General features: G+C 62.4%; 1 protein-coding gene across 3 annotated transcripts in view; it reads right to left on the bottom strand.

Annotated features, from left to right (window-relative positions):
* Positions 1–6,689: 6,689 nt before the first annotated feature.
* Positions 6,690–25,800, bottom strand: part of PPP2R2C (protein phosphatase 2 regulatory subunit Bgamma) — an 81,425-nt gene continuing 62,314 nt past the window's right edge. For 2 of the 3 annotated variants that reach the window (XM_036328476.1, XM_036328495.1), the window contains exons 6-9: positions 19,930–20,094; positions 15,315–15,484; positions 13,245–13,336; positions 8,622–9,276 (exon numbers count right to left, since the gene is read on the bottom strand). In XM_036328476.1, coding sequence (XP_036184369.1) covers positions 8,985–9,276; positions 13,245–13,336; positions 15,315–15,484; positions 19,930–20,094 — 719 coding nt within the window. In that variant the 3' untranslated portion in view covers positions 8,622–8,984. Of the gene's footprint in view, positions 8,502–8,621; positions 9,277–13,244; positions 13,337–15,314; positions 15,485–19,929; positions 20,095–25,800 lie in introns of those variants that run through there. The other variant, XM_036328486.1, reaches the window with a different exon arrangement.

The following is a 25,800-nucleotide window of genomic DNA, read 5'->3' as shown; positions in this document are numbered from 1 at the left end:
TGTCCGTTCCTCCCGCCTCTGTTTAAAGGAAGGCCTTGCTCGCGGCCCCGAGGACAGGTCTGCCCTGCGCCGAGTTCCACGCCGGTGCAGTTTGCGTTGCAACGAGCAGAACCGGTGCAGGAGTTGGCGAGCCTGCCCGTGAGCAGGCCTGGCACCGCCTCCAGGCTGGGCCCTGCCTCGTGGCTGACCGCCCGGCTGGCCCGCAGTCTGCCACGTCTGAAACAACGTGGTCGCAGTTATCTGTGAAACCAGTCGCTGGTGAAATAGCGCGTGCGTGTTCCTGCGGCTTGAGAAACCATGGCCTGTGGTCAGTGCCAGACAGCGTCACGTCGTCCTGTTTATCCTGCAGCCCCACATCCCGAGGCGGTGTGGGGGTGAGGTTAAAGGTCAGCCCCACCTCCTCTCTGATCCTAAAGATTTGAGGCCACTAAATGCTTCACAGGTCAGCTTCACCTCCCCCCCAGACTCACCACTAACTGTGGGGGGCGGGGGGCTGGCACTTCCTGAGCAAACAGGTGACCTCTGTCCTAACCCTGTGTGAGGGAGGTGCACTGACAGCCCCGAGCCAGCCACAGGAGAGAAACGGGCTTGGGGAGGAGGCCACACCGGCCACACGTTAGCAGCAGAGCCGCGTGGCCGAGGCGGCCTGTCCCCTTCCCCCCCCCCGTGCTGGGCAGAGCCGCCTGCGCTTGGACGGTGGCTGGGCCCCTGAGGATTGCCGGGGTTGGGCTTTGGACCCCAGATTACACTTCTGCCTCCTTCACAAATCCCGGCGTGACCAGCAGCCACTCAGGCCATCCCCGGGCCTCTGTCCAACCTGGGAAACAGGACGTCGGAGCTTAGTCAGTGGTTTTCAAAACTTGATAGCAATGCAACCTCCTTAAGCACTCAACGCCCAGGACTCCAGTCCGAAGGGGGAAGGTGCTTTGTAAGTTCAGCGCAGCAGGCACAGCGGATGAGCCGGCCGCTCCACGGGAATCCCACTCGGACTCAGCCCTGCGACCTGGGGCGAGAGGCCGTGATCCCAGGCCTCTGCTTCCGCCGCTGTGAATTAGGGACATACCAGCCCCTGCCGCGGGTGTTTAGGCTCAGATGAGTTCCTTCCCTTGCAGGCTGGTTAGAATGGGGCCAGGCCCTAGTAAATGCTCACCAAACATGGGATTTTTAAAAGGCGTTAAATACTCATGGAACTTCAGAACCTTCTAGCTTCTTAGAAACTTAAACTTTGTGAAAATAACCCTGTTTAGAGTGGAGCTGATCAGAGTGGCCTAATCCAGGCAGAGGGCGGGGTGCCTGATGGCGCGGTCTGCACCCGCCCCCATGCACCCCGGGAGGCACTGTCCACCCTCATCCCTGACATGCAGGAAAGCGTGTCCAGTACCCATGACTGACCAGCTAAAACATTCTTTATTTAACTTAACTAATGAGCCTCGAAGGCGCTGGCCGCCCTCGAACAAATATTTACTGCGCTGCGATGCTGAGCAGATGCCGCCCTCAGGACAGCCACCCGAGTCGGACCTGAGGCCCCAGTTCGGAGCAGGAAGTGCCACGGGAGCTGGAGGGAGGCACCCCCGCCCGGGCGGGAGACGGGCAGGTGGCTTCTGGGAGCACGTGGGTTCGCCCTCCGTGAGAGCAGGGGGAGGAGCTGGACTTGGCGAGGGCAGAGGAAGACAAACCAACGGCAGGGCACCCCGGGAGGCCTCGGGCCACCCGCGGCCAGAGCCGAGGTCAGAGGCCGGGGTGGAGGTGGGCCACCCTGCCAGCAGCCGGAGCCCCTCCGGGCTCTGAAGCCTGGGCCGCAAAGGCCGCTGAGCTCTGGGCAGACGACAGTTTGGAGGAGAAGAGGCTTGGAAGGCCGCCCCTCCCCGCAGGCCTGGCCAGCTGCGCGCTCTGGCTCTGAGGCTGGACGCTTCCATGAACCGTAAACATGAGACCGCCCCTGGCCCTGTGGTCCCAAGGCTCCTGCTGTGTTCCTGTCGCCGCTTCCTGTTGATAAACAGGCTGCTGCCTGCACCCAGCACCAGGTGTCCCTGGGCAGGGGGGGGGGGGGGGCGGCGGGCAGCACTGGGCGTCCCTACTGGGGGATGGTCAGCACCGGGTGTCCCTGCCGGGGGGGTGGGGGGGGCAGCACCAGGTGTCTCTGCAGGGGGTGGGGGCAGCACCAGGCGTCCCTCAGGAGGGGGGGGCCTGACCACCCTCAGCCAGGGGCAGGGGCCTAGGTGTCTGAGCCACCGTGGGTCGGGCACCACTTACATGAAGTCATTTGGTCCTTGCGAATAGGTCTCATGCTCCCCCGCCAGCATTTTCCATGAGAATTCTTAAAGGCGCCACGTCTTGCCCAAAGTCACACGGCAGAGCCAAGGTGGGAGCCCTGCCTTCCTCCGGGGCCACGAGGAAATCGGCGTTTTCCTGGGGTCGAGCGCCCTCCTCAGACACTGCCCATGGAGTGGCCTCGGACTGGCCGGGAGCACCAGCATGTCGGCTGCCTGCTCAGGGCTGGGCCTCACCCGGTCCCCGGCCAGGGGAGCCCCAGGCAGGGTCAGTGTAGGGTCTCACGGGCCTTCCACGAGGCAGTAGCAGCGTCTGAGCTGCTCCCGAAAGACCCAGTGGGGTGGCCCCATGGAGAGGGATGGGTGCCAGGTTCCAATGCAGCTGGGGGAGGCCCTCCCACTCCCCTCCCACCTGCGTGGCTAATAAATCCGGGTTCTGGCCAGCAGGGCCGGGACCAGGGGAAGCACAGGACCCACCATCCGGCTGGTGCTGGCAGTCTGGGTCAGCCTGCTGGCTCCACGCTCCAGCAAACCCCCTCCTGCTCCCCTCCCCAGCTCCCCAGCAACCCCGGCACCCCTCCCTCCTGCAGGCTGCCCTGCGCAGCAAGGCCTCTTCACGCCCAGCGAGGACACAGCTGTTCCTACTTCCCCAGGGAAGGCTGGGCCCGCGGCAGGTGTAGCAAGACCTCAGTTAAAGGGAACAGCAGTGATGCCCTTACTGGGCTCTGGCTGGGGGGACGCAGGAGCGGGGGTGGGGTGGGGGGGCAGGCTCTGTGCGGACGTGTGCAAAGATTTTCTTGTTTAATCCCACAGCCCCACAAGGTGGGACTCAGCCTCCACATACTGTAGACGAGAAAACAGGCAGAGCAGGGTAGGTGGTGTCCCGAGACCCACAGCCCATCAACGCCAGGCTGTGAATCAGCAGCGGGCTGCAGGGCCCTGCTCCGACCTCCCCAGCCCCCCATGCAGCTCCCCTGGCAGGTGCTCGGGGAACATCTGTTGGGTGGATAAACGAATACACAGCTTGGCAGAGATAAACGGCGGTCCATGTAAGGGCAGAAGGCCTTTCTTTCTCTTGGCTGTGGCCTTCCTCAACGTATGAGAAGCACCTGGTAATGAAGCCCCAAGATTGTTAGCGCCTCTGATCCCAGCAGCCCCTCTGTTCAAACTGCAAGACAAGCCAAGCTACTTTCAAGGCTACATTCTTGCGTCCCCCTCCTCCCTGCAGTTTTAATGACTCCGGGGAAATCGGGCCGGAAAGTTTCAGGTTAGTGGCAGGGCTCTTCTCCCTCCCTTTCAAACCCAAGCTGCCCCGCTTCCGAACCCCTTGCAGCTTCGCTCTAAGAACGTTTTACAGTCCCGAGGACATCTATGGCTGAAGGTCAGACAAGCCTTGGCTCCGCAGGACAGCCTCCCGGAGCTGGAAAACGCCAACGTGCATTCCCCGATTCCCTCTCCTCTCTTTATCGCTTTGCCCCGCTGCCATTTACCCTAATAACAGAGCAGCCCACTGTCTTGGGTGCCTTGTGCCATCAAACGGCACCTGGCCCTTTCCCTTCGGGGAAAGTAAAAATAAACGTTCCACATCTATCTCTTCTCTCAGGTGTGAATTCTTTCAGAGCGTCTCAGGCCAGAACGCCCTAGCAGCCCGTCCAAGGCGAGGCTCACTCACAGATGCCGCGGTCACCTGCTCCTCGGGCAGGCTTTGCAAAGGTGCTAAGTGAATGATTCGCTCCTCCACACTTCCATGCCTATTTTGCATGTTTGATTGACATTGGGGCATCATTTTAAAATGGGTTCCTTTCCATCTCCATTGTACTTTTGTTGCTGCCTTTTGCCCACGTTTCAGCCCCTCCCTGAAAGGCACTGATCGGATGGCATCACCTGACTGTGTGGGCCCCATTCTAATGGATCCAGGCGGAGATAATGGGGCTTTGTTTTTCCAAAAGGACGGAGCTGTTTGAAGTGAATCACTCAGAACTCAGGCAATTATTCTGAGCTCTTAAAGCTGCTCGGTTGCTAGGAAACCACACCAGAAGCTGGAGCCTTTGTTCAAGTTTTCACCAGGTGGTTGAACCTCTGCAGGCCCTGCCCCAACATGTGGTGGTGGTGGGGGGGGGGGGGGGCGGCTCTAGGTCAACAGTCTGGGGGCAGGGGTGGGGGCAGCCTTAGTTCTGGGCAGAGGACCCCCAGGAGCCGTGGCTGGGCATCCATCAGAATCACCTGCAGGATCCTGGGGTGGTGATTCTGCCCGGCCCGATCCCGGCTGGCTCCAGGACTCAGGTTTATAGCCCTGCGAAGTCCCCTCTTTGTGCCTCGGTTTCCTTGTCTGCAAAGTGCAGGAAGTCACAGCATCCTCTTTTGGGGTGCTGTGCGCTGGAATGGGGTGACGTAGGTACACAGACCCCTCAGCACGGGCATGGCTCGCAGGGGCCCACGGAAAGGTGGTGTCGAGGGCAGGAATGCTGGCGGCCAGCCAGGCCCATCGCCCAGCCGGCCACATGTCGGCCACGGCTCACGGACGGAGCCCAGTGGGGTCAGGGCCGCGGCGCCCCCAGGCTGAGGACAGACAGGGTGACAGGGACGATTTCATCTGAGCAGACAATGGCCTGTAGTTCGGAGAGGTCTGGAGTCGGGGTCAGAGTCTGAGCATTACTTCACGTTGTTCCTGGAAAGAGCCTGGCCGAGCGGGTCTGCCTCGGGCGGCCTGGCCTGCCTGGCCTCTTGACTTTGTGCAGGAAAGAGCTCACAGCAGAGTCCAGGTGACGAGGAGGGGTGCTTATGGAAGCTGGGACAGCGAAACAAGGGGTGGGGGCGCAGACAGAAGCAGCAACAGGGGAGAGCGGGGCGGGCGGCTCTGGCCGCTAGAAACCTTATAGGAAGGAAGTGAGCCCAGGGGGGTGCTGCCAGCTCACGGGGGAGTCAGGGACAGGGGGCTTGGGGGACAGGTCCAGGGGGTTAGCCCAGGACGATGTACAGCCGCCCACCCCGCTTCGCCACGATGTGGGTGCCAGCCCCTGCGTATTGCCGGGAGCTCCCAGCAGGATCCCACCTGCCACCCCCAACGAGGGCAGCGTGGAGTCCGATGGCTCTACCTCCACTGCCCTCTCACGTGTGCGACAGGCCGGCCGGGACCTGCCTGAGGGCCCTCAGCTGTGAGAGCTGCAGGAATCAGCCGGCGGGGCCGGAGGAGGGGGGCGGGGGATGGAATGAAGGTGCCCAAGTGAATTCATTTTCCAGGGCCCGTGGGACAATGAGCAGCTTAGCACCGCACACCTTCTCTCTTACAGGCCTGGGTCGGGAGTCTAGCAGGTCTCCCGGAAATGGAGGTGTGGGCAGGGCTGGTTCCTGCCGGACACCCCGGGGGAGAGTCCGCGTCCTGCCTTTCCTAACCCCCGGATGAGCCCACGTTCCCTGCGCCGGGCCCCTTCCTCCAGGCGGTGGCTTCACGCCCCACCTCCCTGGCCCTTCCCCCCTGGGCGGCTCCAGCTCATCCTTCACCTCTCAGAACCTTGACTTCCTCATCTGCACCACATTCTCACGGTGGATATGAAAACCCTGAAGATCCCGGGAGAGGGTGAGGACTTGGAAATCATGGGGGGTGATGCTCGCCAGCTTCAGAACCAACTCCCCATGCTGAGGCTCATGGCCAAGCCCGAGCTCTGCAGGCCTCGCCCCGCAGCCCCTTTCCCTCCCAGGATGATCAGCTCCGTTTCCTCGGTGATGAACTCAGCTTGGAGAGATCCCAGGCTGCACTGGGAGCTAGAGGCAGCAGAGCCTGGAGTGGTCCGGGCTTTCCTGCACCCAGGTGTGTCGCCTTGGGACCGGACCCACGCCCTGTGGTGGGCCTTGCCAAAACAACACGGGCTTGGCCCGTGTGGCTCAGTGGTTGGGCACCGACCTATGAACCAGGAGGTCAGGGTTCAGTTCCTAGTCGGGGCACATGCCCGGGTTGCAGGCTCGATCCCCAGTGTGGGGTGTGCAAGAGGCAGCCGAGCCATGATTCTCTCTCATCACTGATGTTTCTATTTCTCTCTCTCCTGCTCCCTTCCTCTCTGAAATCAATAAAAATATTAAAAAAATAAAAATCTATACTAATAAAAGGGCAATATGCTAATTAGACCGGAAGACCTTCTGGGAGACTTTCCAGACGTTCTTCCGGACAAAGTCATGGTGGCAGGGCTGAGGCAGAGGCAGTTAGGGGCGATCAGGCCAGCAGGTGGGGGCAGTTGGGGGTGAGCAGGCCAGCGGGGGGGGGTGGGGGGGGTTGGGGGCAAGCCTAAACCAGCAGACATTCCCCAGGGGTCCCAGACTGGAGAGGATGCAGGCCGGGCTGAGGGACCACCCCTCCTGGCACAAATTTTGTGCACTGGGCCACTAGTAAATAAAAAACAAATACCATTCTGAGCCTCATTTTCGATGTAACATTTGTTATTTTATTGGAAAAGGCTGGTATTCACATATTTATAATTTTATTCAACAGCTGGATAATTTGTGAGACACCAAAGAAAACAATGCACCCATGAGTTACGGGGTCCAACATGGTCAGTCTGTCCACGCCCCCGCATGGCCCCAGGCTGCCCTGCCGCCCCGGAGAGCTGACAAGACAGACAGCCACCACCTCGCAAGGACCATGCGAGCCCCACAGGCACGAAGAGCAGAAAAACCAACCGCCGGGAAGCAACGCCTGTGACTGTTTCCGGTCCTCCCGCCGGTTCCGGCTTTGCCCTCCGCCCTCCGCCCCTTTTCTCAACACGCACTTGGTTACTCAGTCTTCTCTGGACATTATTTCCCAGGGATCCCAAGACGGGCTTTTCTTCGGGAAGATCGTTTTCTTTCTTTCCCTTTTTGATTTGGTCTCAGCCAACGTTTAAAACAGACGCGAGGAGCCAGGAGCCGTGCACAGACCTCCCTCTGGGTCCTGCGTGGGATCTGAACCTGGCAGACGGAGCATGTGAGATCCGGGGTCGGACAGCCCCCAGCTGCCAGGGCGGGCTTCCTCTCCGGGGCGCAACCTCAGAGGGAACCATGCGAACATCCCAAGGGCCGGGTCAGGCCCTCAGAGCTGGATTCTGGCTCCCACAGGTTTCCAGACAACTGACCCCATTCCCGAACCTCTTTCCAAAGGGGGTGGGCGGGATCCGATCCGTGACTGTTCATCTTAATTGGAGGGGTATGTACAGGTCACGGTGGCCAGGCGGCCTGGTCTTGCCGTGAGACACAAACGCTCTTCATTCATTTGATTAGAAAAAGGAATGCACGGACCCTTCCCTGGTGTGAACGGCCGGAGGCGAGTGCCATGCGTTTGTGCTTTGACACACACAGGTGGGTACACCGTCACCCACGGAGCAGAATCCCGGGTGGGTCTATTTCCTGCGTCAGGTTACATCTTTTTAAAACAGAAAAGGCTGGGATTGGTGGGGCCTGTGCAGGCTGTTTTCTGAATCAAAGAGCACAGCCGGGTCCCGCTGCCCTTCCCGGCAAAGACCAGGGTGGGTGGTGGGTGGGGCGGGCGGAGCTGGTTTTGATGCTGTGGCCCCAGGAGAGTCCCGAGACGGTGGGGTCCCTACAGAAAAGGTGCCTAAAATCGTCCTAACATGCAATTTTCTCCGGGAGGCGGGTCAGTGCGTCTGCAGAGGAGAGAGGGGGCCGCATGGGGGTTGGGAGGAGCAGGTGGAGGGCGAGCTCCTGAAGCCAGCAAACAGCGGGGAGCCCCCGGGGCTTCTCCATTCTCCACCCTGCACCTCGGCTCCGGGACCCGTCGTCCCACCTGCTGTCCCGCTCACAGGTGCTGAGAAGCTTCCAGGCCAGGCTGTGGTTTCAGCGTGAGCCACCAGCGTGGTAGGTCGGTGCCCACGGAAGGCCCGGACAGGACTGACGCACCCCCCTGCCCCGCGGGTGCACGCCGTGGGCAAACTGGGGGTCCTTCTGGGGCCTGTTTCCTCGGGTGAGCCATGGGGGTGATGAACTGTTCACCTTCCCCTCCCTGGCACCTGGCACGGAGCCTGGCACACGGTGAGCAGTAGGGGTGCGTAGAGGGTCACGATGAAGATTCCAGAAGGTCCTGGGCGGGGCAGGGAATCCCCACGAGGTGCCCGGGGCTGCACAAGCGCTGGGTGCACAGGGATCACGTGGGTGTCCTGAGGCCTCGGGCCCGCAGCAGAGGCTGGGGGAGTCGGTGGGCGTAGCAGGCACACGCACGGGAAGAGGGCACCCCCTCCACTCAGAACCCTGACGGACCGGGACATGGAAAGACATGGGAAGAACCTAAATGACGAGCCTGCGTCCCCAACGTCTCAGCATGAACTCAGTCCCCACGCACAGGGGAGCCGCCGCTCCCAGGCCCTGGAAACCACTCCCTTTCGGATCCGAGGGCCCCCGGCTGGCTGGTCTGAGCTTCATTATCTGTCCCGAGCCCCGACCTGGGGCCACAGGGGGTGCGTAAGGAACCGCTGGGGGGTATTAACCCGGAGACGTGAAGACCCTAATAATGCGGGAAAGACAGCGCGGGGCCAAGTACGAGGACGAGGAACCCTGAACGGCAAGGCCGACGACGTGTCCGTTTTGCCGTCTGTGGCTGTGAATCCCTGTTCTCCTCTTAAAGGCGCCGGCCCAGGGAAGCCGGGAGAGGCTGGGCGGCGGGGACCCCGCCCACAGTGCACTGCCGGGGACCTCTGTGCGGGGACCTGCGGAGGCCGGCGGGCGGGCCCTCACCTAGTGCGTCTCGGAGTTCACCTTGTCCTGGAAGATGTACAGGTTGTTGGCGGCCGCGACGGCGATGATGTTCTCGGCCGGGTGCCACGCCGTGTGCAGGATCTTCCGGGTGAAGTCCAGGCTGTCCACGCTGATGTCGTCCCGCCGCCGCTTGCCGCCCACGCACACGCGCCGCGGCTTGAGCACGGCCCGGGGCTTGCTGCTCTCCCGCGAGGCCTCCAGGGTCACGTCCCGCTTGGTGTTGCGGTCGAACATGCGGAAGAAGTTGTTGTAGGCCCCGGTCATGATGACGCTGCGGAGAAGGGAGGCGTCAGGCGGGGACGCGGAGAGGACACTGCCCCCTCCCAAGCCGTCAGCCCCGGGCTGCAGAGCCAGCGCCGAGAGGCAGCCCGGGGAGGAGGCGGGCCAGCCTGCCTCGGGGACACCCTCGTCCTCCCTGACGTCTCAGCTGCCGTCGCCGCCCACACGTCAAGGCCGGAGCTGAGGCCCCGTCAGTGCTCTGCCCCCAACATCCGAACAGAAGTCTCCTGAACGTGCCCTTTGGCCCAGGAGCCAGAGCCCCAGGCGTTGAGATGGGGGGTGGGGGGTGAGGCGGGAGGGAATACATGCAGAGATGCTGGGCTGTAAGGAAGCTGACCCTCTGTCCTCTAAGCAGCTGAGTGAATCAGTGAACGCTCTCCGCACACAGCTGATGTGCCAGTGTTCACAGACCTGCCCGTCCTGCTAAGGAGAACAGTCCGTCTGTCCGTCCACTGTCCTCACTGTGAAAACCAGGAGACGCCCTCTCTCCTCTCTCCTCTCCCCAGTGAGCCGGCCGCACGGAGCTCTGATCCGTCACAGATCCGTGCTGCTTGGGACTGGCACGTCTGGGCCAAGGATCCCTTTGGTTCCCGCCCACAAGTGGCTCTCCGCTCCGCTGCCCAGCCCGAGAGCCCACCACCCGCAGAGTGTGTTTGGGGTCACCTCCCTGTGACACCCACACTGCTTCCTCTGGCCTCGTGCTCAGAGGTCGCTGGGCGGCATTTGGGGGCAAACCCTGCACAAACCGGCTGTGTGTGGGGGCTGGGGTCCCTGTGGCCCCGCGGGCCCCCTGGGCAGCCTCCCTCTGAGGCAGGACAGGCCAGCCTCCCTCTGAGCCAGGACAGGTCAGCCCTGCATGCAGCGGCCTCTCGGGTGCATCTGGGGAGCCGTGGGCATGGGGCGCGGCTACAGTGTTTGGACAGGTTCAAGCCTTGGACTGAGGAGAGGGGACAGTCCTCTCGTGGCCACGTGCACGTCCCAGCTGGAGGGCAGGGCCCTCCCAGCACAATTAGCCAAGGGCTATAGTTGTGAGCTTGAACCTGTGGTCCGAACACCTGGCCCCAAGTGCCTGTGTGCTAGAGTTCAGGTGTGTGTAGTTGAGTAGGGTTGGAACCCACGAGAATGTTGTAAACAACGTGATCACGCCCCTACTTTGCCTCGTGGCATCTGCTACAAAATAAAGACACGGCTTGTGGGCGCCGGTGCTGTCTCCTCATCAGGGAGCAGCGTCCCACCGAGACCCAGTGTTCATTTTCTTGTCTGTCTTTTCTAAGCCCTTCACCGCCCCACTCGGGGTCACTGACCCAGGCTGAGCTGGCGTGGCACATCAGGTGCCCCAGGGCTGAGGATGCCATGGCCGTGCCGGCTCCCCACACGTGGGGGTGGCCCAGGCAGGGGGGGGGGGGGGTGGAAGGGGTGAGTCGGTTCCGCCTTTTTCAGAGACCTGTCGTCCTGGAGACAGGGAGTGGGCGGAGAATCAGTGTACTTTCTGGCTCAGCCCCTTTCTGTTCTAAAATCGGCCGCTGAAACCTTAACTCATGTGCACAGAACGTTTTCCGTTGAGACAGTGAAATGCCGTGTGTGGAGGCCCCACGGGCTGCGCGGGGGTGGACAGCACCGCCTCCCACCGGCCGCGGACGCCCCCTTCTCCCAAGGAGTCTGCTCACCCTGCGGGGCCAGGCTGTGCTAATGTCCCTCAGCCGGGGCCCGGGAGACCTCACTGCCATGTGACCCCCCGCGTGGTCGCAGGAGCGGCCGGCTGAGCCTGAAAGGCCGGGCGACGGTCACTGTGAGAGGCGTGAGGGCCAGCGGTGCCCCTGGGCGTCCAGGCGCCCGGCTGCTGTAGCCACCTGGAGGCCATGCAGGGTGTGACCCTCGGCCAGGTCATCCTGGGAGCGCCCTGGACCTGCCTGGGGGCTCTGCACGGACGCCAGGCTGGAGGAGGGAGTGGCCACCACACCCGGACAGGAGCCGGCCTCCCGGAGGAAAGGCCTGGCATTAGGCCGGCTGAGAGCCCGCCAGGACCCAGGACCCTGTCCTGGTGGCTTTGAGGCCCCGCCTTTGTGAGGCCACCCTGGGGACAGAGCCAGGGCCAGGTGAAGGCGGCTGGGGGAGCAGGAGAGGCCACACTGCCCTAGTGCCAGCGGCCAAGGCGGGCAGCGGGGGGAGCGGGGCGCAGGGTAACCCCGCCGTGACGCGTGGACACTCGGGCGACTGCGGCCGTCCTCTGACACTGATCCCCGTGCAGCCACGTGGCCCCGAGGTGACGGGGAACAGCTCCCCGCGTAGGAGGAGGTGAGGCAGCCCCCTGTGTCCTGTAGGGAAGGGCCACTGGCCCAGCGGAGCGCTCACAGAGCACCCATTCAGCTCATTCAAGCCATTTACAACCCACAGTTGCTAATCCTGGTTCCATTAAGGGGCAGGGAGGATGGGGCCTCCTCCCACCAGGGCTGGGGTGCCCACGTGTGAAGTGCGGGCAGGAAGTGGTGGGCCCCAGTCAGCTGGAAGGCGTTGGGGCTCCAGTCCCAGGGAGCCAGGCATCGCCTGGCCACTTGCGCCCCCTGGTGGCCATGCGAGGAAGGGCAGGCAGCCTTCACAACCTGTGGAACCCCCCCCCCCACCCACACACACACGCACACACGCGCACACACGCACACACGCACACAATTGGATTTACCTTTTGCCAGCACTAAGAATTGAACCCCCAACCCATGACCTACTGTCATATTCATCTGGGAACCCCAAAGTGTCAGGGCCTACAGCTCAGGGCACCTGAGGAGCTGCCTGCATTGGGGTGTCTGGGGCAGGGCCTGGGCAGGGCCTGGAGGGAGTGCCAGGGGTCCCCGCAGCCAGCCTCAGGCTGGCGCCCCCATCCTGGCTCGGCCCCCCTGTGAGCACCAGCTGGTCCCTCTGACTGAGAGCACTGTCCTGCTCAGAGACCTGCCCCCCCTCCTGCCGCCGCCCCCCCCCCCCCCGGTGGGCCAGGGGACCCCAGGGTGGCAGCAGCGGCCGAAGGAGTCCCCTATCCTGAACGTACGCCTCTACCCCGCTTGGGCCCCCCTGCTTCCAGGTGGCCCCGCCCCGGTCCTATCCCCTGGTTTCCAGCCCCCTCCCCGCACCCGCCTCCCCGATAGTCCCCGCGCGACTGTGACCAAAGCCACCCAGGGCGGTGGCAGAGTTCTTACACAACACAACACCCGGAACCGGGGAAGCCCAGCCTGCTCCTGGCCACACAGGCGAGACCGGCAGGCTCCCGGGGGATGGACACACGGCCCTGGACGACACGTGGCTGAGGGCTGCCGGCGCTCACTGCACCCCTTCGCGCCCCCACACTGGGCTGGACGGCAGGGGAGGGGGTGACACCGACTGGCTCCGGTTGTGACCATGTGGTGGGTGACATCGGCTGCACTGCCAGTGTGGGGTTCATCCCTGCACCCCCTTGTCCCCTGGGCCCTGGGCTGGCCTTCCCCGTCCACGCCTGCCCTGGCTGAGCCAGGCGATGGGGAAGCAGGAACCCACCCAGGCTCAGGGCCGCGCCCCGGGCGGTGGGGCCAGGAGAGGCCTGGACCTGGGCCCCCCCCGGCCCCAGAAGGTGCAGGGGCTGGGATGGGCTCCCCGAGCCGCAGGGGGCCTGGAGTGGGGGTGCCACTGGAAAGAGGTGGTGGCAGGAGGAGGGGTGGGCAGACTAGTGGCTAAAGCTCTCCGCCCCATGGATGCCCCAGCGCCGGGAACAGCCCTCACCCCGACAACCTGGCGGTGGGGCCAAAACTGACTAACACACTTCCTCTACCGCCAGGAGAACCGGGCTCAGCGTGGGTGTCCCCGCGGGTGTAGCTACATTAGGGGTCGGTCTGCTTCCTGCCCCAGGATGGAGAGCTGAGTCGCGCCAGCTGCAGGGAAGGCCGGCCCCCTCCCAGCACCTGCCAGGTCGAGGGCCCGCTGGGCGAGGTCGGGGGTTACCTGTCACTCCCGTTCCAGGCGCATTCAAACTTGTCGAAAATGCAGTCGTTCTCATACAGGGAACAGAGCTTGCTCCGAAGGTAATCGTGGACCTGGCGCGAGAAGGGGGCCAGCTGAGTCGGGGGCCCCTGGCAGTCCCGGCCCCTCCAGGGTGGGTGTCCCTGAGCAGCGAGGGGCTGTGCCCTCCGGTCTGAGGTCACTCCCGAGTCAGCCCTGCCCACCGGGAAGGGCCCACGGCCGGGCCCATGGCCAACCCCTGAGCGGTGGCCAGAGAGCGGACAGGCACAGTGACAAAGGAGACCGAGCCCTGGCTCTGCTGCTCCCCCGCTGTGTGATCCTGGACAAGCGGCTTCGCCTCTCGGAGCCTTGCCGCCTTCATCCTTAAAGCGGCCACAGCACATTCCCCATGGGCTGTTCCGGGACCATGAGGACCCCGCCTGGGGTCGGGTCGTGCCCTCTGAGGACAACAGTCACGTGGGCACGGTGGTGACCGTCACGGAGAAAAGGGAAAGGTGACCCGCCCTGCTCCAAGCACCGACCCCAGCTCATGGCAGATGCCTCCTCCTGCTCTCCCCGCACCTGCCCACCCCCACCCAGGCCATCTCCCCAGGCAGCCAGGGGGATCCCTTTGAAACTAAGCTGGGCCATGTCAGACCTCTGCTCAAACCCTCCACTCCCCACAAGGCCCCCTGGGCTCCACTCATCACCTCTCTGACCTCAGGCTCCCCTTTGCTCGCTCTGTTCCAGGCAGCTCCTCGACAATCTGTGACCATACTGACCGTGTCCCTGCTCAGGGCCTTTGCACCTGCTGTCCCTCCTCTGGGACCCCCGTCCCGCACTGCTCATGCCTTACTTCCCTCGGGCTTCAGCACCCCACAAGCACACGTGGCTAACAGCCAGCCATGGTGCCACAAGGAGCTGCGATGGTCCTTGCAGGAATCCATCCAGGAAAGGAGAAGCTGAGGGAAGGGGTGATGGGCCAGAATCACGCCGATGTCCTTGTGGGCATGTGGCTTCTAGCACCATCCTGTCCTCTCCTCTCAACTTCGTGCCCCCCCACCCCCCCAGGACACTTCCCTCCCCCAGGCCTTGCCAGGGAGGGCAGACAGGGCAGGTGCAGGGTACGGATATGGGCTCTGACTCTGTCGCTGCCCACCGGTGAGCAGTGCCCACATATCCTAACCTCTCAGAACCCCCTCTTCCCCTCTGCCAAAGGGGGCTGATGGCACCCCCTTCCCAGGGACAGTAAGGAAGAGAGGTGACAGATATCGAGTGTGTGGGACCCCCTGTGCACCTTGGACCACCATGAGGCTTTGGCGGGGCTGCTTGGGGTGTGTGGAGGGTGTTATTCTATCCACACCTGCATAATCAAATCCTACCATCCTACGAGGTCCAGCCCAATGTCACCTCCTCCAGGAAGCCTCCCCGATCTCCCAGCTAAAGACATAACTGGAAACCACTTTGAAGCAACTTTATCGCAGTCCCATATTTCTTTCAGGTCCCTGTTTTATTTTACCATCCCCTGAATTTTTTTCCTACTCCTTAATCTATCCGGATGAATCCTAACAGAAAAATACTGAATAAAGACTTTCCGAAAAGGTGCCTTAAAAGGCCTGTGCCCAGGACTGAGGAAGGTAACACACTCCCATCTCCCCACCGCGCGCCCCAGGGACGCTCCCTGGAGAGGGCAAAGCTTGCCATCTTAATGCAGAACTGCAGGTGCGGCCTCCCCAGGCGGGCGGGAAGCATGCCATCGGCTGCCCCGGAATCATTTGCGCCCTCAGACTGGGCCCGGCCTGATGCTCCTCTTCTTGCCCAGGGCCCGGGACTGCAGGCCACTCACAAGCCTGCCTCGGGGCAGGGGCCGGCGGGCAGGGGCACAGAGCTCCCTGCCAGGCAGGGCTGGGCAGGCCTCCTCCCTCGGCCGAGCTACGTCTGCTTGATTTCCTGAGCCTCGGTGTCATCACCTTTAAATGGGCGTATGAAAGCCCCCCCCATACGTGGGAAAGCCCCTCCGTGGGAGTTCCCAGCACCGGGGAGGTGGCTGGGGGCCTCCACGCCACAGCCCACCTGGTAGGTCTCGATGGGCCTCGCCTCCATGTTCAGGTCCCAGACCTTGACCGTGAGATAGTCCCGGGTGAGCATGTACCGGCCGCTGTGGCTGAACTTCACGTCGGACACGGAGGAGATGATTTCTGAGAAGAAGGAGCGGTTGCTGGGGTCCTCGGGTTCCTCGAAGACTGCGGAGGCAAAAGGAGACGCCCGTCACCACCGCTCCTGCCACGGCCTCGGGGCCACGCACGGCTGTTCCCACCCTGTGCGCTCGCTGTGCGGTCCTCAGTCACCCACCAAAGCTCCCGGCGGGCGCCCGCCCAGGACGGAGCCCGCGAAGAGGGGAGACCCAGCAATGTTATGGAGCACCGATTCCGAGCCGGTCCGCGCCGAGCCCTTTCTCTGGATCACTGCATCTCACCCCCCAGAAAACAGTATTTTTATTCCCACTTTATAGCCAAGCAAACGGAGGCACAGGGGGCTGAACCCCCAGCCCGAGGTCTGGAGCTGGAAGGACGGGTGGAGGGAGCGGCACGGCTTGCTGCCCTCTACCGCCACCTAGTGGTGATGCTGCCGCCAGCACAGCGAGGGGTCCGGACAGCCCCGGGCGCTGGACCACGTCCCCCCGCGGGTCACCTTCAGCCTCTCCGACCTCTGAATTCTGACTGGTCATCGCAGAGTCGTGCTCTGCGCCCCGGGAATAATAATTGCACCGACGCCTTGGCTTCTGCAGGCGCAAACACCCGTCATTTTCTTTGAAATTTCTGATACGGACATTTTTCACCAACTGACAGCAGCGTCCACTGCACCCTCCTCCGTGTCAGTCCCGTCGCACTCACAGCTGGGCGTCTCCCGGGCGTTGTAAGAGGACCGGGGTCTCCCCTCTCCCTGATGGACCCGCCAAGGGCATTTCACGGTCATTACTGCTGCCGAGAGTTTGAAGGCACCTCCCAGAGCCCCCTCACTGTCATGGGCTCCATCAGTTATTTTACAGTTGGAGGCTCTGAACCCACAGAAATCGTACCCTACTTGTTTTTAACGACTCCGCGTAATTAAGCTCTCTGGGCCCTACTGGCTGCCTGCTCTGTGGGTGTCTCGTGGTGTCCCTGCTGTCACACACGGGGGCCGGGTGGGAAGTGCAGGAAGCCGCCCATTGTCTTCACTAGCAGAGAAGTGCCAACAAGGAGCCCGGAACGCTGGTGAACCTTGAACCCACGGCAAGGGCCAGAGTTATGCACCGAGTGTCTAGTCCAGACAATGGGGGCTCAAGCTATTTCCTGATCAAATAGTCTCAGAGTAAATCCTTCTAATATTTACTGACCTTTAAGATAGTCTGTCTGTTACTGCAATTACCTGCCTAAGAGCTACATGTGTATCCAATATTGAATAAAAGGCTGGCGAGGCCTGGGCACCGGTAGAAGTCCTTTCTCTTGCATTGGGCTTGCCCGCCTGGCCCCCAATATTTCCAAATTATTATTTCTTGTCTCATCTCTTTCATTTGTGTGCGGCCCCTCCTCCAGATCCTGTGAAGACTGAGAAAGAGCACAGGTCCATGGGCGGGAGACTATCGGAGCCTCTATCCTCGTTCTGCCTGGCTGTGTGACCCTGGGGAAGTGTCTTAGCCTCTCTGTGCCTCTATGTGGTAAAAAACAATGGCCCCTCCAGGCGTCTGCATCCCAGTCCTAGCAGCCTGCACACGCTGCCTCTCACGGCAAAAGCCTTTGCAGATGGGACTGAGGACCCGAGTGGCAGGAACTGTCCCGGTCTCTTCGACGGGCCGCTGTGACCACCAGGTTCTCCTGAGACGGAACAGGGAGGCCAAAGGCAGGAGAAGAGGGGTGAGGGAAGCGGAGGTCGGAGTGCAGGCGCCTCTAGGAGATTCTCCCCTGAAGCTTCCGGAAGGAACACAACCCAACCAATACCTGGATTTTGGGCCTCTGAGCTCAAGTTGTAAAAGAATATATTTATTTTTAGTTGATGTCAGAGAGGAAGGGAGAGAGAAAGAGAGAGAGACACATCAATGGTGAGAGAGAATCTGACCGGCTGCCTCCTGCACGCCCCCCACTGGGGATCGAGCCCGCAACCCGGGCCTGTGCCCTGACCGGGATCATAGGTCAATGCTCAGCCACGAGCCCCGCTGGCGGGCATATTTGTGTTGTCTTAAGCCAAACGCGTGGCCTCTGTCACAGCTGCCCAGGAAACGAATGCCCCGTCCCCGGCCTGTAACGTGAACAGCACCCGCCTCCATCTCATGGAGGCCTGGGGATGCGCCCCGATGTGCCGTAAACACCCACAGCCTCGCTGCGGCCACTTCACCGGCACGGGGGGGGGGGGTTGGGGGGGGCAGCGCACAGTGGGGGTCACCAGGGGTGGCGGCCGCCATCACCACCTGGTCTAAGAGCTCTCAGCCCGGGCACAGCCCTCCTTTTGGCAGACTCCGTGCTGGTAAAAGCAGAAATAACTGTTTTGAGGACTCATGTACAGTCGTTTCCATGGTGACGCTGTCATAATAATGACCAGCAGACAAAAGACCTCGATTTCTCTGCTTCGGAGAAAGACAGGAAGCGTAGGGCCGGACAGCAGCCACTGGGCACCCAGCTCTGCCCCTGACGGAGGCCGGGTGGGCGGGGGGGGAGGGAGGGCACTGCTCTGCCCTGAGCCTCAGCCTCCTCATCTGAGCAATGGCAGCTCGGGCACCCTTCACTCAGAAACCACCGTCTCACCTACCGGGAACGTGACGCCGCGAGCTGCATCTCGGTGTCACGCTCAGCTGTCCCCGCGTGTGAACGGCAGCGGGGTAAGTGGACGGAAGTGGGACGTAAAGAGAGAGTTCTGACCTACGAATCGCTTTAAAAATCTAGCCCAGCCAGGCTCAGGGGATGAGCATCCATCTTTGAACAAGGAGGTCCCGTTCGATTCCCGGTCAGGGACGTGCCTGAGTTGCGGGCTCCATTCCCAGTGGGGGGCGTGCAGGAGGCAGCCGATCAATGATTCTCTCTCATCATTGATGTTTCTCTCTCTCTCCCCCTCTTCCCTCCTCTCTGAAATCAATAAAAATAGGCCCTAGCCGGTTTGGCTCAGTGGATAGAGCATCAGCTTGTGGACTGAAGGGTCCTGAGTTCGATTCTGGTCAAGGGCACATGCCCAGGTTGCGGGCTTGACCCCGGGTAGGGGGAGTGCAGGAGGCAGCCGATCAATGATTCTCATCATTGATGTTTCTATCTCTCTCTCCCTCTCCCTTCCTCTCTGAAATCAATAAAAATATTAACATATATATGTGTTTAAAAATGAATAAGTAAAAATTTAGCTCAAATGACAATCATTCGTGTTCTGATTTGCAAACAGCGCCGTCCCCTGCGAAGCCGCCACCAGCTGCTTAATTTCTCAGAACTAAGAGGTGACGGGATCTGGGTGGAGCCTACGCAGGACACGGGCCACCCGCCCACCAGGACACGGGAGCTGCAAGGGGGGGAAGGAGGGCGGGCACCTGCGCTGCCTTCAAGGGAAGCTTCTGTGCAGGGTGTTGGGTCTGAGAAAAAAAAATAAATCCCCAGCCCTGGGCGCGGCTCAGTGGTCACAGTGCCAGCCTGTGCCCTGAAGGGTCATGGGTTTGATTCTGGGTCAAGGGCACGTATCTGGGTTGCAGGTTCAATCCCTGCCCCGGTTGGGGCACATGCAGGAGGCAACCAATTGACGTGTCTCTCTCACATCGATGTTTCTCTCTACCCCATCCCTCCTTCCTTCCCACTTTCTTAAAAAAAAAAAATTTCAATGGAAAAAAATATCCTCTGGTGAGGATTAACCAAAAAAGGGAAATCCCCAAAACTTTAAAATACAAAACTAACTCCAACTGTCAACCTGCTTGAAGCAACAATAAAAGTCAACCTGCTTGAACCACACTTGCTAAGTTACTAAGGCTTCTCTGTGGCACACGTACAGGCCAGCCCGTCTCACCAGAGGAATCATCTCAATGAAACGGCCCGGGAGCTGGGGAAGGTGAGGGCGGGTTCTCCCAGAGCTTCCAGAGAGGAACCAGCTGCCAACCCTCGCTCACTGTCTGAGCCTCCACTCACAACCCAACCCACACTGTGGTCACCGGTCCCATCCCACCTGGCAAAGCCTGCAGCTCCACCGCACAGAACACCCAGCACAGCTGTCTCCCGCCTCTGCTGCCCCACCCGGGGCCCACCCTGAGGCCCACCCTGGGGCCCACCCTGCGGTCCATCCTGAGGTCCACCCTCCTTGGGGCCCACCCTGAGACCCACCCTGAGGCCACCCTGAGGCCCACCCTGGGTCCACCCTGAGGCCCACCCTGGGTCCACCCAGGGTCCACCCTGGGTCCACCCTGAGGCCCACCCTGAGGCCCGCCCTGAGGCCCACCCTGAGGCCACCCTGAGGCCACCCTGAGACCCACCCTGAGGCCCACCCTGAAGTCCATCCTGAGGCCCACCCTGAGGTCCGCCTTGAGGCCCACCCAGGGGTCCACCCTGGGGTCCACCCTGGGGCCCACGGTGTCTTCTCCATCCCCCCCACGCCGACCCCTCAGCAGCCTCGCCCCCTTTCGAAACCTGCCTCTCCCGACCAGCCACCCGCTGCGCCCTCCGCCCGCCGCCTCCCCGCGAACCCCGCTTACGCTTGGAGTGCTTGTCGCACAGGGCGGCCGCCCGCATGTCGCAGAGGCGCAGGGAGCCCTTGCTGCTGCTGTAGACGAAGAGGTTGCAGTGGTGCGGGTGGAACTCGGACGCCGTGATCACCTCCGTCAGGTCCTCCATGTTGGCCGGCTTGATGTCCACGATGTCTGGGCCGTCAAGGAAGGTGCGGCTGCCCCCTCCCTGAGCGACACTTTGGGCCCCCCTACACCTGGGCCCCTCCCTTACACCCTGGGTCTCCCCCTTACACCCTGGGTCCCCACCCTACACCCTGGGTCCCCACCCTACACCCTGGGGTCCCCCCTTACACCCTGGGTCCCCCACCCTACACCCTGGGTCCCCACCCTACACCCTGGGTCCCCCACCCTACACCCTGGGGTCCCCACCCTACACCCTTGGGGTCCTCCACCTCTATAACCTGGGGTCTCCCCACCCTACACCCTGGGGTCCCCACCCTACACCCTGGGGTCCTTCACCCTACACCCTGGGTCCCCCCTTACACGCTGGGTCCCCCACCCTACACCCTGGGTCCCCACCCTACACCCTGGGGTCCCCCCTTACACCCTGGGTCCCCCACCCTACACCCTGGGTCCCCACCCTACACCCTGGGTCCCCCCCTTACACCCTCGGGGTCCCCCACCCTACACCCTGGGGTCCCCCACCTCTATAACCTGGGGTCTCCCCACCCCCCCTCCCTGACATACCCCACATCTAAGCCACCTCTCCGTTCCCCAAGCCCCTGGACAAACACCCACCCCAAAGAGTCCCCAAGCTGCAGGCCTGCATGTCGCAACGCCCACTGGCTGCCCCTTCGGAGTGCCCGTCCACTGTCCCCAAAAGCCTGGACCTGCCACCTCCCTCCTGACCCGAGCCTCTCCCCGCCAGTGCCACCCATGAGGCCCCTCTGCCTGCCTCCCGTCAGGGGCGGCAGAAGGCAGAGCGTGGTGGAGCGCCTGCTGGGCTCCCAGTGGCCGTCCCATGCCCGCCTCTGCATGTGCGGTGGCCCCGGCTCAGCTCGGCCAGCTCCTGCCGTGTGACGAGGACGAGACCCGGTTCTCGGTGCCTCGGTTTCCTCGCCTGTGAAATGGGTTAACAGCTCCTACCCGGGCTTGCGGCGGAGACTAGCAGAGGCACGGCCCCTGGCACACCGCCGGCCGCACCTCAGAGCCCAGTGCCTGCCAGCTGCCCGTCACTGCGAGACAGTAACACCCGCGGCGACGCTGGGACTCGCCTCCCGTCAGCCCCGCCCCCATCCCGCTGCTTTCTCTCAGTAGAAAGGGGCGTCTTCTGGAAACTGCTGTGAACACGAGTTTATAACCGTCAGAAAGACCCTGACCCTGTGCGTCAGGGGCCGAGGAGGGTCTGTGCTGGCGCTCAAATCCCGCCTCCCGGGAAGCACCGCGCTTCCCACAAACTTAGAATCCCACGGAAACATGCAGAGGACCAGGGGCGCCGTCACCGTCACCGTCACCGCCGCCTGAAGCGGTTGCCCTGGAAACGGCGGTTTTCTGCGCAATGCGAAGCAGAGATTAAATCGCGAGAAGTGAGACCGAAGGCTGATGAGGAAGGGCTGCAGCATCTGTGACGCGAACCCCGCCCACATCAGCCTGCCATCCCGCCAACAGCCCAGGACCGAGGTTCTCACAGCCCAAGCCTCGGGGACCCTCTCTTGCTGTTTCAAAAAAGGACTCTGCCCTGGCTGGTGTGCTCAGTGGTTAGAGCGCTGGCCTGTGCACTGAAGGGTCACGGGTTCTATTCCTGGTTCAGGGCATGTACCTGGGTTGCAGGTTCAATCCCTGCCCCTGGTTGGGACACATGAGGGAGGCAACCAAACAATGTGTCTCTCACATCAATGTCTCTCTCTCTCTCTCTCTCTCCCCTCCTCCCCCTCCCTCGCTCCCTTCCACTCTCTAAAAATCAATGGAAAAAATATCCTCAGGTGAGAATTAACAAAACAAGGGCTCTGGACAGAGTGGGCGCCGGGGAAAGACAGGTGTGACGCACGGAGCCTGCATTTCCACGTGACCCTAGTGGAGGGAGACAAAGCCAGAGTCAGGGTCAATGTGTGTCTCTGAACCCCAAGATCCAGAACCCATGCCCGGCACCCCTGCGGCCGGATGGCATCCTTCAGGACCCGACCATCTACCCAGCCGCTCCAAGACCTCGGCTCAGCCCCCGGGGACCTGCCCGTGCCCGCGGCCCGGCTCCGCCCTGTGTGAGAGGGTTAGTGACTGAGGGGGGCTGTCCCTGTTGTCCCCCTTAGTCCTGTCACAGAGCGGGGCCTGCGGTCGGCCTCCCGACAGGGACGCAGGTGCAGAAGGGGCCTCGGTAGGCAGCACGACAATATGCCCCAGACGGACACGTGGACACTCCCCCTGGTTCACCCCGCTGGCCACATGCCTGTGAGCCTAGAGGCACTTGGTCCTACAGCGACCGTGGCAGTGGCCCTGACGGGGGCAGTGCCCAGTGCTGGGCTGGGAGCCCGGGCTCTGGCCTGGGTGGCTGGTCTGCGCTCTCTCTGGAATGGCAGTGCTACCTGAGAAAGCCGTGTCCCTCCTGCAAGCCCGTTTCCCCAGGTGCAGAATGAGGGGCTGGGCGTGACCCAGGGGGGCCCTTGCATTGCGAGGATGAACCCCCAGCCCCTCCTGGGTCCTTGAGCAGCGGTGAACCCCACAAACGGGGCTCTAGGAGGTTCGGCAGGTCGGACCTCCCTTGGGAAGGAGCGTAAGTTGACTCATCACGAGCCCCCCCCCCGGCCGAGCGGGACGGGCCATCCGTGCTCTGTCCATCTCACTGTCCCCCACCTGTCCGTGGGCTGCTGTCAAACTCCCGCCGCACTTCGGGGAGAGGAATGCCCCCCACCCCGCCCTGAGGAAGGCTTGGCAGCACAGGTGGGCGGACGGGGTGGTCAGGCTGGGCGAGCCCAGGGGAGAAGGCGGACTCCCTCAGGCCCCTCCCAGCGCAGGTATCTCTCCAGCGCAGTGGCCGAGTGGTGCCCCCAAAACACACCCACTTCCTCACCCTCAGAGGCCGTGGGTGCGACTTCATTGAGAAAAAGGGCCTTTGCTGACACAATCCAGCTAAGGCTCCCAGAGGAGGTCATCCTGGATTCGGGCGGCCCTGAGTCCAACGACAAGTGTCCCTGTAGGAGACCCCAGAGGAGAAGACACAGGACAGCGGAGGCAGAGACGGGACGACGCAGCCACAGGGAACCCCGGCCCCGGAGCTGGAAGAGGCAGAGGAGCCTCACGGAGCCTCGGGAAGGAGCCAGCCCTGCCCACTCCTTCCTCTCCAACTTCCGCTCAGGCCCGGAGGGAGCAGCTTTCTGTGGTCTCAGCCCCTAGCGTGCAGAAATCCGCGCTGGGAAGCCACCCCGGTTGCCCCCCGGGAGCTGGCGAATGGCATGGGCACCGGGTAGGACCATGAACTCTGCCCTCTACACCCCTCCTCGCCCGCTTCTTCCAGCGGATCCCGTGTCAGCGCCCCCAGCCCCGCCCGCTTCTTCCAGCGGATCCCGTGTCAGCGCCCCCCAGCCTCGCCCGCTTCTTCCAGCGGATCCCGTGTCAGCGCCCCCAGCCCCGAGACGCCAGCCAGGAGCCAGGGCAGCTCCCCGCCCTCTGCCAACAGCCTCCAAGGCCTGGGCTTCCAGCGGCTGGTCCCAGCGCGGGCCGCCTTCCGGCCTCAGCCCGAGTGCATCCCTGCGGGAGGGCTTGGCTTCCACCCTGCTCGGCGGCGGCCTCACGGTCCACAGGGAACACCAGCACCTGCTGGGCCTACCAGACCTTTCCCGGTCCCCTGACCGTGGCTCAGCCACACCTGGGGACACAGCAAAGCTCAGAAACAGGTATTGGTCCCCCCCGCCCTCCGCTCCGCCCCAGAGAGAAGTCTGTGGCGCTTCCTGTCAAGGACACAGGAAGGGGAGGGAAGGGACCTGCAGTCATCGGGTTTGCAGGGATTTTTATAGAAACTCCTTCGTCTCCCGCTGTCAAGGGCATCGCCTGCCATCCCGAAGCCGGAGGAGGCCACCCCAGCACCGTGCACCGTCGCCGGCCCTCAGTCCAGAGCTGCATGCATCCCCCTGGAGGGCCTGCGGGACGTCATGCGGGAGGTCCCTGGGCTCCCAGTGGCCCTCGTTCCACCGAGCCGCCCCTGTGAACCTCGGTCCCCCTCACCTGCACGGGGCCCGGGTGAAAACGGCCATCGCCCAGCCACTGGGCACATCCCTGCTGACCATAAAGCAGTCGAGACGGGAAATGGGAGCATGTGGTTGGTTCACTCTGCAAGGGGCTGAAGTGAGAACTGGGGAGCAGCCCGCTGACTCCAGGAAGCAACAAGCAGTAACCGACGCCGTGATGGCTTTAGGGGCGAGGCCTCAGCACATGACTCTGAAAACACAGCAGCTGACTGAGCAGGAGGCACATCCAAGGCCCCGGGAGCTGGTGAGGGCAGCCCCCCTGCAGGAAGGGCCCCCCCAACCCCGACCCCAGGAAGGGCAGGCCCCGGCTGCACACCGAGGTGGCAGAGCAGAGGCAGAACCCTGGCTGCCTGACTTCCCGCCTGGACTCCTCCCGCTGCCTCTCTGTCGGGAGCGACTGCATCTCCACACAACACGCAGCTCCCCCAGGGGGTGAGCACCCCCAAGGGCACCGCTGCTGGGCTCGCTGGACTGGCTTGTCCTCCGCAAGGTGGACGCCGAGAGCGGGCGGGCTCAGTGACGAGCAGGATGTGGCCTTGGGCTCCATCGATTTAACTGAGCACAGCGTGCTTCATCCAGATGTCTCGGCAGGAACACACGCTCGGGATGGGAGAGGCTGTTACCATGGTGACAGCAGCCGAGGAGCGAGGATGGAGGCAGCTCTGCCAAGGCCACGAGGGGCCTCCCACACGGGCCCCAGGGACGCTGGGTGTGCCGGTGCCCCGGAAGGCCTCCCTCCCTCACGTGGAGGCGGCCTCACGGGCACAGCCAGCAGAGCGGCTTTCTTTCCAGCAAATTTCTCCTGACGATGGCCAGGCTACAAGCATGAGCTGTGAGCACTCAGGCTGAACCACGGCTGATCGTGCAGGAGGGCTCCTGGCAGCCTGGCCCGAATGAGCTTTTCCAGGCTCCACGCAAAATGCCACTGCTGGTGGCTTGAACAACAGAGAATTATCTCCTCACAGTTCTCGATGCTACAAGCCCACAATCGAGGTGTAAGCAAAGGTGGGTTCCTCGAGGCCTCTCTCCTGGGCCTGCACACGGCACCTTCTTACTGGGTCTTCGCACAGTCTCGCCTCTGTGTGCGCATCCCTGCTGTCTCTCTGTGTCCAAGTCTCTTCTTATCAGGACACCAGTCCTACTGGGTCAGGGCCCTGCAATGACCTCATTTACCTTCATCAGCTCTATAAAGATCAAACGCCCACCTTCCGACGGCCCTGGGGATGGAGACTTCAGCTTTTGGGGGGGGGGGGTGTCACAATTCAGCCTTCTTCCCTTCTCCACGCAGAACCTTGACCTTGACGGTGCAGTCTGCTCAGGGAGAAGCAGCCAGGTTGCTGGGGCAGGTGGGGCCATGGGAGAGGGGCCTTTCTGCATAACTGCTCACTGCACAAGCCCACTGACGCCCTTGCGTGTTTTCTCTGGGTGGTGAGCCAGTCTACACATCCCTACCACAGCCGGGGTATATGACTCCTAGACGCTCAGACAGGAAAGAAAGCCTTGGATTCTGAGCCATAAAGACCCAGACACAACAGCCCAACCCCACCATACAACAGCTGTGTGACTTAGGGAAACTTCCCCAGGCTCTCTGTGCCTTGCTTTTCTCATCTGCAGAATGGGTTGGTAATATCTGCTTTGCAGGGTTGCAGTAAGGATTTAA

This window comes from Myotis myotis, unplaced genomic scaffold, assembly GCF_014108235.1.
Source record: "Myotis myotis isolate mMyoMyo1 unplaced genomic scaffold, mMyoMyo1.p scaffold_m19_p_1, whole genome shotgun sequence".
NCBI lineage: Eukaryota > Metazoa > Chordata > Mammalia > Chiroptera > Vespertilionidae > Myotis > Myotis myotis.
Note: the sequence above shows the minus strand (reverse complement) of the source record. Positions and strands in the feature narration are given on the sequence as shown.